The sequence below is a fragment of the Colobus angolensis genome, unplaced genomic scaffold (genome assembly GCF_000951035.1).
Source record: "Colobus angolensis palliatus isolate OR3802 unplaced genomic scaffold, Cang.pa_1.0 Scaffold269, whole genome shotgun sequence".
NCBI lineage: Eukaryota > Metazoa > Chordata > Mammalia > Primates > Cercopithecidae > Colobus > Colobus angolensis.
This window is the reverse complement of record NW_012115921.1, coordinates 511,349-524,948: the sequence shown is the minus strand read 5'-3', so window position 1 is coordinate 524,948 and position 13,600 is coordinate 511,349. Positions and strand designations below refer to the sequence as shown.

The 13,600-nt window shown below is 43.9% G+C and overlaps 1 protein-coding gene across 2 annotated transcripts in view; it reads left to right on the top strand.

The window, feature by feature from the left end:
• The window catches only part of NRIP3 (nuclear receptor interacting protein 3), an 18,343-nt gene extending 7,781 nt beyond the window's left edge, over positions 1-10,562 (top strand). The window contains exons 2-7 of one of the 2 annotated variants that reach the window (XM_011947607.1): positions 4,879-5,040; positions 5,526-5,608; positions 7,318-7,457; positions 9,597-9,649; positions 9,763-9,857; positions 10,172-10,562. In XM_011947607.1, coding sequence (XP_011802997.1) covers positions 4,879-5,040; positions 5,526-5,608; positions 7,318-7,457; positions 9,597-9,649; positions 9,763-9,857; positions 10,172-10,187 — 549 coding nt within the window. In that variant the 3' untranslated portion in view covers positions 10,188-10,562. The remainder of the gene's footprint in view (positions 1-4,878; positions 5,041-5,525; positions 5,609-7,317; positions 7,458-9,596; positions 9,650-9,762; positions 9,858-10,171) is intronic. The other variant, XM_011947608.1, reaches the window with a different exon arrangement.
• Positions 10,563-13,600: the final 3,038 nt, after the last annotated feature.

Genomic DNA, 13,600 nt, shown 5'->3' with positions numbered 1-13,600 from the left:
TTTTTTGAGACAGAGTCTCCCTCTGTTGCCCAGGCTGGAGTGCAGTGGCACAATCTCAGCTCATTGCAACCTCCACAGTGAGTTCAAGTTATTCCCCTGCCTCAGCCTCCTGAGTACTGGAATTACAGGCACCTACCACCATGCCCGGCTAATTTTTGTATTTTTAGTAGAGATGGGATTTCACCATGTTAGCCAGGCTGGTCTCGAACTCCTGACCTCGTGATCTGCCCACCTTAGCCTCCCAAAGTGCTGGGATTACAGATGTGAGCCACTGCACCCGGCCTCAGATTTTTGAAGGCATTATTCTATTGTCTTTTAGTTTGATTGTTACTGTTGAGTAGTCCTATACTATTCTGATTCCCAATCCTTTGTATTTTTATCATCTTTTTCTCTTTGGAATCTTGTGGGATCTTTGTCATCCATGCTATTCCAGAGTTTCACAGTGATGTGAAATCTTGATGTGGATCTTTTTTCCTTCATTATGGTAGGCTCCATGTGGGGCCTTTCAATCTTTAAGCTCATGTCCTTCAGTTCTGGCTTAGTATGATACCCCACACTCCCCTTCAGCTGTTCTCGAAACCTGAAAGCCTAGCCAAGCTATCAACTAATCAGTCTTTTGATTTACTCTTACAAGAAGAGTAAACTTTTGGCATTCTCCCCAGTTCTCTGTGTCAAGTGAGAGTCTTATGAAGAAGACTTTAGTCTATTTCCAACCCTAATTGTATCCATCCACTGTAGAGGTTCTGATACCTCTAACCCCTCAGCCTTTTAGTTTCAGTAAGACAACTGCTTTTACAGCTAGATGCAAATATATAATAGCTCAAACAAAATAGTTTCTTTTTTCTTTTCTTTTCTTTTTTTTTGTGAGACGGAGTCTCGCTCTGTCGCCCAGGCTTGAGTGCAGCGGCACTATCTTGGCTCACTGCAAGCTCCGCCTCCCGGGTTCACGCCATTTTCCTACCTCAGCCTCCTGAGCAGCTGGGACTACAGGCGCCCGCCACCACGCCTGGCTAATTTTTTGTATTTTTAGTAGAGAGTTAGCCAGGATGGTCTCGATCTCCTGACCTTGTGATCCACCTGCCTCGGCCTCCCAAAGTGCTGGGATTACAGGCGTGAGCTACCGCACCTGGCCTATTTTTTCTTAAGTAACAGTATTAGTGGAAAAGTCAGCAAGACAGCCTCTTCCATATAGTCCTTTAGAGACAGTAGCTCTTCTGTCTTCAACATGTGGCCTCTGAGAAGGTTACCATAGTGGTCATCTCCACTCCAGCCAGTCGGAAGAGGAAAAGAATATGGAGAAGTATGCACAGGAGATTTTTATGGGCCAGGCATAGAAATGGTGCATGTCACTTCCACTCACATTCTATACTGTAGAACTCAGTCATATGGCTATGCCTAACCGCAAGGAGGGCCAGGAAAGAATCTAGGTATCTTTCTATGAAGAAGAGGAGAACAAGGATTTTAAAGAGCAACTGGCAGCCTCTGCTGCTTCAGCTGTGAAGTGAAATGGTATAAAGCACTTAGCTTTCTCTAGTCCAGGTCATTATTGCTGCTTTTCTGCCTGCTATTGAGATTCCAGAATTTTGTCAACATCTTTTTTTTCTTCTTTATTGTTCTTTTTGTTTTGTGGGTTTAGGACTTATTCTTTCACTGTCATTTTAGTGAAATTTTGACTGGAAGCAGAGGTAAATATGCAGCTATATTATTACTTAAGATATGTAGGCATAGTAAAATGACCAGAGAAAAACATCTCTGAGGTTCATATGGGTTTGCTGGTTGTAAATTTTCTATTCCTGAACTATATTATTAATACTTTTTAGTTATCAAAGAGAATGAAAAGAATTATGTATAGTGACATAGAAAATGCCTTTTATTTTTTGAGACGGAGTCTTGCTCTGTTGCCCGGGCTGGAGTGCAGTGGCACGATCTCGGCTCACTGCAAGCTCCGCCACCCGGGTTCACGCCATTCTCCTGCCTCAGCCTCCTGAGTAGCTGGGACTACAGGCGCCTGCCACCACACCTGGCTAATTTTTGTATTTTTAGTAGAGATGGGTTTCACTGTGTTAGCCAGGATGGTCTCCATCTCCTGACCTCATGATCCACCTGCCTCAGCCTCCCAAAGTGATGGGATTACAGGTGTGAACCACCGTGACCGGCCAGAAATTGCCTCTTATATATTAAATGAAAATAGAAAATTTCAGAACAGTTTTATAGTATGTTTATAAATGTATTAATATTTTTTGAAAGATATACTTCTAAATTTAATGGTCATTATTTGTCGGGAGTGGGACTGAGAAGGGTTTGAGAGATTGGGGAGGTTTTTGCTTTTAATTTTATTTATTTATGTATTTGTTCATTTATTTATTATTTTGAGATACAGTCTTGCTCTGTTGACCAGGCTGGAGTGCAGTGGTACGATCTAGGCTCACTGCAACCTCGGCCTCCTGGGTTCAAGTGATTCTCCTGCCTCCCTGTCTCTAGTCGCTGGGATTAAAGGTGCATGCCACCACGCCTGGCCAATTTTTGTATTTTTTCTTTTAGTAGAGATGGGGTTTTGCAATATTGGCCAGGCTGGTCTCAAACTCCTGACCTCAAGAGATCCGCCTGCCTCGGCCTTCCAAAGTGTTGGGATTACAGGTGTGAGTCACCGTGCCTGGCCTTTGCTTTTTATTTTATATATTTCAGTGATACTTAAATATTTTACATTGAGCATGTGTTTGAACCTTTTTTGGTTACCAAAGAACAAGTAAAGGAACAGTCAGCAGGGCCAAATTCACTAGAAAAATCTAGTAAAATTAAGGCTGAAAATGTCTACTGTATTTGGAAATCAGAGGTCATTATTGGTATGGGATAAGAAGTGATCTCAGTGAAGGAAATATGGGATATCAGGAAATGGATGTCATGGTTTAGGCTTTTTAAAAAAAGACCATTCCAGATAAGGAGGGTGATTAAAGGAGGTTGTAGAGTCAAGGCAGCAAGATCTGATGTTTTGTGGAGGAGTTTTCTCCCCAATATCTAGGAACTTTTAGTATGTTTTATAACTTGCGGAAGAAGAATCCAGTAGAAAGAGAGGAAAATACAGAAAAGGGATGAATTCAAGCAGAATGATTTCAGAACTTCCCTCGTTTGCCTCATCTCTCCACTAATGATTAGGCTCCTTTGCAAGATTAAGAACCAGATACAGTGTTTAGCAAGACCAATGTAGGAAGACATCCCCAAACTTTAGGTAAGAGGGCTTTGTTTAGATGGTCTTTGAAGCTCCTTCCAGTCTTCACTTCTACAAGTCCAGTTTTATCTGAGTAGGTGCTAGATGTAAGCACAGATATAACAGAAACAAACACCCTGCTTTAGTATGGCTTGAGCTAGAAATCCAGTCTTACTGGTGAGAGAGATTTGAATGAAGCATTTTTGTTTCTTTTGAGAAGCAAAGCATTCTCCCAGTGTTGCATCAGAAAATCAGACAGTTAGCACTTCCTCCAGCTCCTTGTCAAGCTAAGAAGCTCTCATTTTCTTTACAAGTGCCTCTCCCTCCACTTTTCCCAAAGATACCAATTTAGAATGTGCTTTGCCAAGAATCAGTGTATTTCGGGAATCCATTTCTTCATCTCACTAGGGTTACAATGAGTCATGGCTGTGACTCCATTCTTCCTTAGGAATCTGAAAGGTGGCAGATACTGAAGACCTCCAGTGCCAGCCCCTCCCCTTGAAAGGTTCTAGGCTCTGGGCTTCTAAGAGTGACTTCCTTCCCCATAGAATCAGAGTGTCATCTGGTATATGTTAGATAGAAACTTGGGGTGAAACACTCTCCTTTGAGGGATTTTAGGTGAAACACTCTCCTTTGAGGGATTTTAAATGCTATTGTAGCTGGGCATAAGATATTTGTGTATACAGATTTCTCCAGTCAAAGGATTTCTTTTCAAGAGATATCTTAAATTTTCTGGAGGCTACTTTGAATAGGAACAGTGGAGCATGATTATATCTGCCCTAGGAACTCTCCTAAGCTCTATCAAAGTGCAGACTTAAACTCACACTTCTCATTCTGCTTCTTAACATTAGGCATCTTGGCATGCATATAAGGTCTAATTAAGTCTCCTGCTTCTTGGTCAGTGTCTTCCCCCTTCATACCTCCACTTTTGGGCCATTGAAGGGAAGGGAAATGGATGATAAGATAGGGCAGGAGGAACCAGTGTTTTGAGGTCCAGAGGATGCCAGCAACGATGATTCTTACATGTTCTGTCAGGTTTCAAAGTGTGTCTGCTGAGAGGCTTGCTCAGCAAGTGTGAATTCCTGTCTTTTCACCCTATCCACCCATGGAGAGCCAGCCCACAGGAGAGCCAGCCACTAAGGTATCTGCAGGCTGCATCTGAAAGATAAGAGAGTGAGACTTGACACAGAAGTAGGCAGAGCTTTTGAATACCAATGTTAGCTAAGTTTCTTCAGCCTATGAAAATGAGCTGCCGTTTCTATAGGGCAGTGATTTGCTGTCACCTGGGAAGATACAGAGATCACTTATTCTAGACTAAGACCACTTTTCCCTTGAAATGCTCTTGTAAGGGGAAGAAAGGTAACAGGCCTAGGTTAGTCCAAATAACAAGGGCCCTCAGTTCTCTTAAGCCCTAGAATATTTTTCGGCCCTCTCCACATTTCCTAGTGTCATATCTTGCATTTTCATTCATTCAGGGTGGCCTACTGCAAATTGGTTTATGGTACCTGCTCTGACAATACCAGTGAAGTCCTCACTTGAAGGAAGTATAAATGAGAAACAAAGGTAGAGCTCAGTTATGGGAGGCTCCTTGATTATTTTTATGGTACCTGGGGGACAAGGGGAAAGAGGGATGTGGCTTGTCACTAAGAAGTCTCTGCTTTCTATCCCTCAAGCAACCCCATAATATTCTGCAGAGGCGCCTCATGGAAACCAACCTGTCTAAGCTCCGAAGTGGCCGTGTCCCTTGGGCCTCTAAGACGAACAAACTCAATCAGGCTAAGTCTGAGGCGCTAAAGAAGTCTGAGGAGGATGACATGATTTTGGTTTCTTGCCAGGTAATGTTCTGAGAACAGCTTTTCCAGGGTTTTCTGGAAAGTAGGATGTGGGACCCTCTCCCCCTGACTTTATAGAGTATGGGTCTCATGGAATTCATAAGTAAGTTTTAAAAGGGCCACTCTATGCAACACTGGAAGTGTATGCGACATTTAGTATGCACGTGTGTCTTCATGGGAAGAAGGAACAAAGCTTTCATCAGATTTACAAATGGGTATGTGATTAAAAAAAAAGTTTAAGAGCTATTTGTTATATGGCACAGAACATCTAGAGTTTTTTGGGGGATCTCTGTCAGCCCTGGATTCAGCAGGAACAAGAGCCAGTCAAAGGCAGACTTAGCAGTGGGTAAAGATGGGACACTATAACCCATAATTGGGAGGCTGCTCTCCAACCCTGCCTTTCATATGACATCTGCTGCTTGCTGTCTGCATCTCCTTTCCCTTCCGCTTCTCTGGCTCTTGTTGAACAGTACATTTCCTCCCCACAGTGTGCTGGAAAGGATGTGAAAGCCTTGGTTGACACAGGCTGCCTATATAATCTCATCTCTTCGGCCTGTGTGGACAGATTGGGGTAAGTAGCCACTTGTGCTGAGTGGAACTTAGATGTGAGTGTACTCTTCGCTTGACTCTATTTTATGGTTAGAGATGGTGAGCATCTCTACAGCAACTAAAAGAGAAGTATGCAGAGTTCAGATCTCAGCTGGAACTGGAGTCCTTAGTAGAGGGGAGGAGTGGTGGATTATCAGGCAAGTGGAGAAATCAGTGAGCATGGAAACCTTTGGCTTTCTGTTAACTCCCCCTATTAAGTTTTGAGCAAAGACCTCTGAACTTGAATGAGAGAGCCTGAGACCTCTGGCTCATTGTGTGCCCTGCCCTGATCCACTAGACAGCAAATTAAAAGGAGCTGTCCTGTTGGTGTACTCCATCTAGATGAATAAAAGTAGGGATGTGGTGGGCCTCAGCTTACTCAGAGTCTTTCTGGAAGATGCACTGCCTGTCCCCAAGAAACATCCATCAGAACTGAGAATAGGACTGCAGCTGCCACTGCGCCTGGGCCTGGGCCTGGGCCATCATAAAGATGATTAGCCAGTAGTTTATTTTGTTTGTTTTGTGTGGTGGAGCCTCACTCTGTTGCCCAGGCTGGAGTGCAGTGGTGCAATCTCGGCTCACTGCAACCTCCGCCTCCTGGGCTCAAGCGATCCTCCTGCCTCAGCCTCCTGAGTAACTGGGACTACAGGTGTGCACCACCATGCCTGGCTAATTTTTTGTATTTTTTGTAGAGAGCGGGTTTTGCCATGTTGCCCAGGATGGTCTTCAACTCCTGGGCTCAAGCAATCTGCCCGCTTCAGCCTCCCAAAATGCTAGTATTACAGGTGTGAGCCACTGCACCCAGCCCTGAGCTTTTTATGTGGTGAAAAGATGAAGTATAGTGCAACATGATGGTTCCAGAAAGACTAATATGTCCTGGTGCATAATTAGGCAGCAGACTGCCATGATTCCAGAGGAATTAATAACCATCTGTAAAACTGCAATTATTTTTCTTTTGGATGGGCTATAACATCAAAAGAGAGGAAATAGAGGAAAGCAGAAGTATTGGCACAGAAAGTCCATAATTAAGTATTTATCCACAACCCATAATAGCTCTGGTGCTAGCTATTACAATCACCTTACGTAACATGTGAAACCTTGGTACTTTTTCTTTCCTTCCTCCCCTGCACAGACAAGTTAAATTAACAAGGATTTTCTCCGTGATATTCCTTGCTGATACAAATATCAGTGCACTTACCAAATAAGTACTTGCCTCCACTAACATTATAGTCTAAGACAGACTGATGAAGATAGAATGAAATAGAAAGGACAATGAGAAAATTAGACATTGAACAAAGCACCTTCTAAAATTAGGATTAACCTGACTTCTCTGATATCTGTTACTCACAGATCGTTAAAAGGACATGTTAACTCAATTGCCTCACACAATGGTGGGAACAGTAGGATACAGAATAGGATTCTCTGAATATGTTAGTTCCCCTGTCTTCACCAATAGACATAAGTGATGTAAGGTTTTTGAGAACGGGAGATGAGTTTTTAGTGTTTTTATATCCCCCTGGCATGTTTAGGACAAAGTGCTGAAACAACAAATGTAGGATGGCTAGCACTTTTCAGTAAATTAATCCCAGGAGATCCCTGGAGAATTCCAGTTGTAGGTCAGAAAGTAGGCATTGCAGGATTCTATCAGGAATCTCTGTCAAGGGGATTTTGGTATCTTCCTTTTTGGTGCAGACTCAAGGAGCTTGTCAAATCCCACAAGCATGAAGGAGAAAAGCTTTCTCTACCCCGGCATCTCAAAGTAGTGGGCCAGATTGAACACCTAGTGATCACACTGGGCTCTCTCCGCCTGGACTGCCCAGCAGCTGTGGTTGGTAAGCAGAATTGAGGGCGGGACCTATGGATCCTAACTTAAACCCTCTCCCTACCCCCAACAAAACCTCATGAGATCTCATGCCTGTAAATACTGACTTTTTCAAAATTGTTCCCATTTTTCTGTACTATAGATCTTGTCCCAATTTTTGGTCTCCAAAGTACTAGATGGGCCCTGAGCTACATTCAAGACATGTTGAGAATCAATCAGTAAAACAAATGTGGAGGTCAGATAAAAAAAATTCAAGGAGCAAGAGGCGAGCGCAGTGGCTCATGCCTGTAATCCCAGCACTTTGGGAGGCCAAGGTGGGCAGATCACCTGAGGTTAGGAGTTCAAGACCAGCCTGACCAACATGGAGAAACCCCATCTCTACTAAAAATACAAAATTAGCTGGGACTTGTGGCACATGCCTTTAATCCCAGCTACTTGGGAGGCTGAGGCAGGAGAACTGCTTGAACCTGGGAGGTGGAGGCGAGATTGTGCCACTGCATTCCAGCCTGGGCGATCAGAGAGACTCTGTCTCAAAAAAAAAAAAAAAAAAAAGAAAGCCCTGGGCATGAGCTCTCTCTTCTAACAGTAAATCCACTCTCAGAAAAAATAAACATGTTCCTCTCATTCAAAAGTTGAGGCTGGGTGCAGTCGCTCATGCCTATAACCCCAGCACTTTGGAAGGCCAAGGCGGGTAGGTTGCCTGAGGTCAGGAGTTTGAGACCAGCCTGGCCAACATGGTGAAACCCCGTCTCTACTAAAAATACAAAAATTAGCCAGGTGTGGTGGTGGGCGCCTGTAATCCCAGCTACTTGGGAGGCTGAGGCGGAGAACTGCTTGAACCTGGGAGGTGGAGGCGAGATTGTGCCACTGCATTCCAGCCTGGGCGATCAGAGAGACTCTGTCTCAAAAAAAAAAAAAAAAAAAAAGAAAGCCCTGGGCATGAGCTCTCTCTTCTAACAGTAAATCCACTCTCAGAAAAAATAAACATGTTCCTCTCATTCAAAAGTTGAGGCTGGGTGCAGTCGCTCATGCCTATAACCCCAGCACTTTGGAAGGCCACGATGGGAGGATTGCTTGAGCTCAGGAGTTTGAGACCAGCCTGGGCAACATACTGAAACTCCATCTCTACAAAAAATAAACAAAATTAGCTGGGACTTGGTTGCCTGCACTTTAATCCCAGCTACTTGGGAGGCCAAGGTGGGCAGATCACCTGAGGTTAGGAGTTCAAGACCAGCCTGACCAACATGGAGAAACCCCATCTCTACTAAAAATACAAAATTAGCTGGGACTTGTGGCACATGCCTTTAATCCCAGCTACTTGGGAGGCTGAGGTAGGAGAATTGCTTGGACCCGAGAGGCGGAGCAGAGATCGCACCACTGCACTCCAGCCTGGGCAACAAGAGTGCAACTCCATGTCAAAAAAAAAAAGGAGCAAGAAAACACATTTTTATGTACAGGTGAAAATGTCCCCTGAGAGCTTTCCATGAACTAGAGACAGAGCAACTTACTCCTTTGCCATAAATCCCTTGATAATGTCCCACCACTTTCCACACTTCTCATACATTTTATTCTTGACTACTCCAAGTTATTGGTCTTTGTCTAAAGACCTTTGTCCTTTAGAGTAAAAAAGACCTGAGTTTGCATCTTGGCTCTATTGCCTTGTAACTTGAATGATCTAGGAAAATTACTTAATACAACACATGCTTGACTACGTGTGGTGGCTCACACCTATAATCCCAGCACTTTGGGAGGCCAAGGTGGGTGGATCACCTGGGGTTGGGAGTTTGAGAGAAGCCCGGCCAACATGGTGAAACCCCGTCTCTACTAAAAATACAAAAATTAGCCGAGTGTGGTGGTGGGCGCTGGTAATCCCAGCTACTCAGGAGGCTGAGGCAGAATTGCTTGAACCTGGGAGGCAGAGGTTGCAGTGAACTGAGATCGCGCCACTGCACTCCAGCCTGGGCAACAAGAGCAAAACTCCATCTCAAAAAATAAAAAAGTAAAAATAACAAAAAAATAAAAATAACACATGCTCAATATATGCTTATTGGATGTTATTGGGTGGATGGGTGACACCTAATAGTGATTAGGCTGACTTCTAAGCAAGCGTGGAAATGGCTAAATCTTAATCATCTTTTTATTTTATTAGATGACAATGAGAAAAACTTGTCCCTTGGTCTACAGACTCTCCGATCTCTGAAGGTAAGATCGACTCCTCTTACCCCTTGATACTTCCTCTCTGAGGCAGGTATCCTCTTACACAGGAACTCATAGTGGTATCACTGACAAGTTACCAGTGATTCTCCTGTTTTCAGTGCATCATAAACTTGGATAAGCACCGGCTGATCATGGGGAAGACAGACAAGGAAGAAATCCCTTTTGTGGAGACAGTCTCTTTGAATGAAGACAAGTGAGTGCCCAAGTGGGTCAGATCAAGTCACATCCATTTGTCATGAGCTGCGAGCAGGGCGGTGGTGGTTCTTAGACAGGACGTGGGGTTGTATCCTGTCTTTGGCTTTCAGTTATACTACAAATCTACCCTTCCCCACACCCAGAGTTCACCATCCCATAAAACTCTGTAGTGCACACATCAGAATGAGCAATGGTCATGTCACACAGAGTGGTAGGGAAATGAGTGGCTTTGAAAGCAAAATTTTACTTGCCTTCAGCTTAACTTTTTCTGAATATGGCATTATTTCTTCTGATATTTATTTCTCATTTCAGCACTTCAGAAGCATAACTACAGCCTGCAGCATGTCTGCACATGTGCATACACACCGGGTTGACAGATTGAGAAAACTGGGTTTGAACCAAATGCTGTAGCAACTTGCTGTGGACCAAGTCCTTCCATTTAATAGAAGCTCTAGGGGCTCCTTCCCATTCAGACCTCTCTAGACTATAGTCTGTGCTTAGAGATCTTGTCTGGTTATAGCCATTGTTTTTTACTCCTTTGATCACTTAATTTATGGACCTTTTTTGACACTGCCAGTCTCACTTGTGGCCTATTTCTCTGCTGCTTCCAGGAATTTGCTTTTATTAGTCAAGTATAGGGGCTGCCAGGTTCTGTGTCTCCATAGATATATTTGCTTCTTTTCCTATAGCTAAAATGTATAATTTCCTATAGCTAAAATGTAATAAAAAAAGTAATAAAAGACCGGGCGCGGTGGCTCAAGCCTGTAATCCCAGCACTTTGGGAGGCCGAGACGGGTGGATCACGAGGTCAGGAGTTCGAGACCATCCTGGCTAACACGGTGAAACCCCGTCTCTACTAAAAAATACAAAAAGCTAGCCGGGCGAGGTGGCGGGCGCCTGTAGTCCCAGCTACTCGGGAGGCTGAGGCAGGAGAATGGCGTAAACCCGGGAGGCGGAGCTTGCAGTGAGCTGAGATCCGGCCACTGCATTCCAGCCCAGGCGACAGAGCGAGACTCCGTCTCAAAAAAACAAACAAACAAACAAACAAACAAACAAACAAAAGTAATAAAAAGCCTCTACCTAAGGAAGCTAGATAGAAAGCTAACCACAGCCACAGTTGGGAGGCTACATCTAAAGCTCAGCAGGGGTGATCCCAGGGTTACCAGCCTTCAGCACTCCCTCTGGCAACACCCCATTCTCCTACCTAGTGGGGACATGTACCTTTCCACTGAAGCCTCTCCATGCTCCTTCCCTACCTTTCATGGCAGTACTTTGGCCTGCCTCTTACCCTGGTACAAAGTTGAAGTAAAGTTCACCCTTTACTTCCCTACTTGAAAGTTCTACTCTGAGCCTTAACTCTTGGCCACAGTGAGGCATGTTGAAGGTTCCTTCTGGTTTATTTATTTTTTTTCTTTTTTTGAGACGGAGTCTCACTCTGTCACCAGGCTGAGATGCAGTGGTGCAACCTTGGCTCGCTGCAATCTCCACCTCCCGGGTTCAAGCTATTCCCCTGCCTCAGCCTCTGGAGTAGCTGGGACTGCAGGTGCGTGCCACCGCACCGGTTTTTTGTTTTTTTTTTTTTTAATTTTTTTTATTTTAGCAGAGTTGGAGTTTCACTATGTTGGTCAGGATGGTCTTGATCTCCTTACCCCATAAGGAGTATCGGCCCACTTTGGCCTCCCAAAGTGCTGGGATTACAGGCGCAAGCCACCGCACCCGGCCCGTTCTGGTTTATTCTTATTTGGATTCCAATTCCCCATGGACTGCATGAGGCCAGGAACTCTCAAGTTCTGGAAAGATAGGACTGCTTCTGGCCCTTTGAGTTTATGATGATATGGTATCGGGGATGATTAGATAACTTTTAGTGATTCTTCTGGCCTCTGAAGATTAGTCAATAATTTTCTAGTTTTGGAATTGAAATAGTTGGGGTGAACTCAGCTTCAGATACAATCTCATTTAATGCAGTCAAAACATTTGAATTTTCTAACCAAATAATTATGTTTTAAATCCCAGGCTTGATAGAGGCTCCGAAAAATGTCTTGAGACAATTATGGGAAGTCTTGAGCTTCATTCACTTTCTTTAAATGCCTCCAAGTTGATTACTCTCCTAGCCCACATCTTCTTGATGTGCATGAGGAAGCACTGGGTCTAATTTTTGGGGGCTGGGAAGGTAAGAAGGTGGGGTCAGTTTTTCCCAGGAGTCCTAAAAAATTCTGGTACCTTAGATTGAGGGTGTGGGAGAAAGGGTGTCTACCCATGTCATAGTTCTGAAAATAGGCAGTAGCATGAAGTACCAAACCTGTCGCATTGCTTATTAGATGTCTATCTCAAATACAGGGAGTTTGAAAAATGTTTTTATCATTTGATATTTCCATGCCTGACTCATTTGGGAAAATAACGTTTTCTGACTTTTTTCTATTTCCTTGCCCTGCACAGACTCTACCTGGTACAATTTTCTATTTCTTAGCTCAAAGTGTCTAAACAATGGGTTGCCTGGTATGTCAGCTGCCCTCACTCTTGTGTAATAGAAATATATTTCCAGGCTGGGGACGTGGAGGAGGCGAACTGGATTCCTCTCTCCTCCTGTTGCCAGGCCTCTCTGCATTGGCACTTTATCCTTTCAGTGTTTCTGGCTGTGTTGGGTTTATTTGTGAGACTGATGTAACAATAAAGTGAAATCTTCCCCTCTGTGTGGTTGTCTAACAAAGTTTTTGTGTCAGGGCCCCAGTCTGGAAGGTGGGGGAGACCAGGTACAGTCTAATTGCATCAGCATTTTTCTCTTAGGATCTTCTGTTCCTCCAGTGCTACTGGCCCTTCAGGTGTCTCTTATTGACTGTATGTCGAGCAAATTAGTGAACCTCACTGAGCTTGGTTTTGTAATCTATAAAACAGAAGTAATAAAGGTGCTTATCTCAGTGTCAAATGAGAAAATCCATATAGAGTGGTTGGCATATGGTAGTCACTCAGAGCTTCATATACGGGAACAATCTTTTATGGTGGGCCAGTCAACAGTCTGAGAGAACACTTCTAGAAAAGGAAATATAGCTGGACACGGTGGCTCACACCTGTAATCCCAGCACTCTGGAAGGCTGAGGCTGGAGGATTACTTGAGCCCAGGAGTTCAAGACCAGCCTGGACCACATTGCAAGACCCCTTCTCTACAATTAAAAAAAATTTTTTTTTATTATACTTTAAGTTCTAGGGTACATGTGCACAACGTGCAGGTTTGTTACATATGTATACGTGTGCCATGCTGGTGTGCTGTACCCATTAACTCGTCATTTACATTAGGTATATCTCCTAAAGCTATCCCTCCCCCAATCCCCTCCCTGCAATAGGCCCTGGGGTGTGATGTTCCCCTTCCTGTGTCCAAGTGATCTCATTGTTCAATTCCTACCTATGAGTGAGAACATGCCGTGTTTGGTTTTCTATTCTTGCGATAGTTTGCTGAGAATGATGGTTTCCAGCTGCATCCATGTCCCTACAAAGGACACAAACTCATCCTTTTTTATGCCTGCACAGTATTCCATGGTGTATATGTGCCACATTTTCTTAATTCGGTCTGTCACTGATGGACATTTGGGTTGATTCCAAGTCTTTGCTATTACGAATAGTGCCGCAATAAACATGCATGTGCATGTGTCTTTACAGCAGCATGATTTATAATCCTTTGGGTATATACCCAGTAATGGGATGGCTGGGTCAAATGGTATTTCTAGTTCTAGATCCTTGAGGAATCAC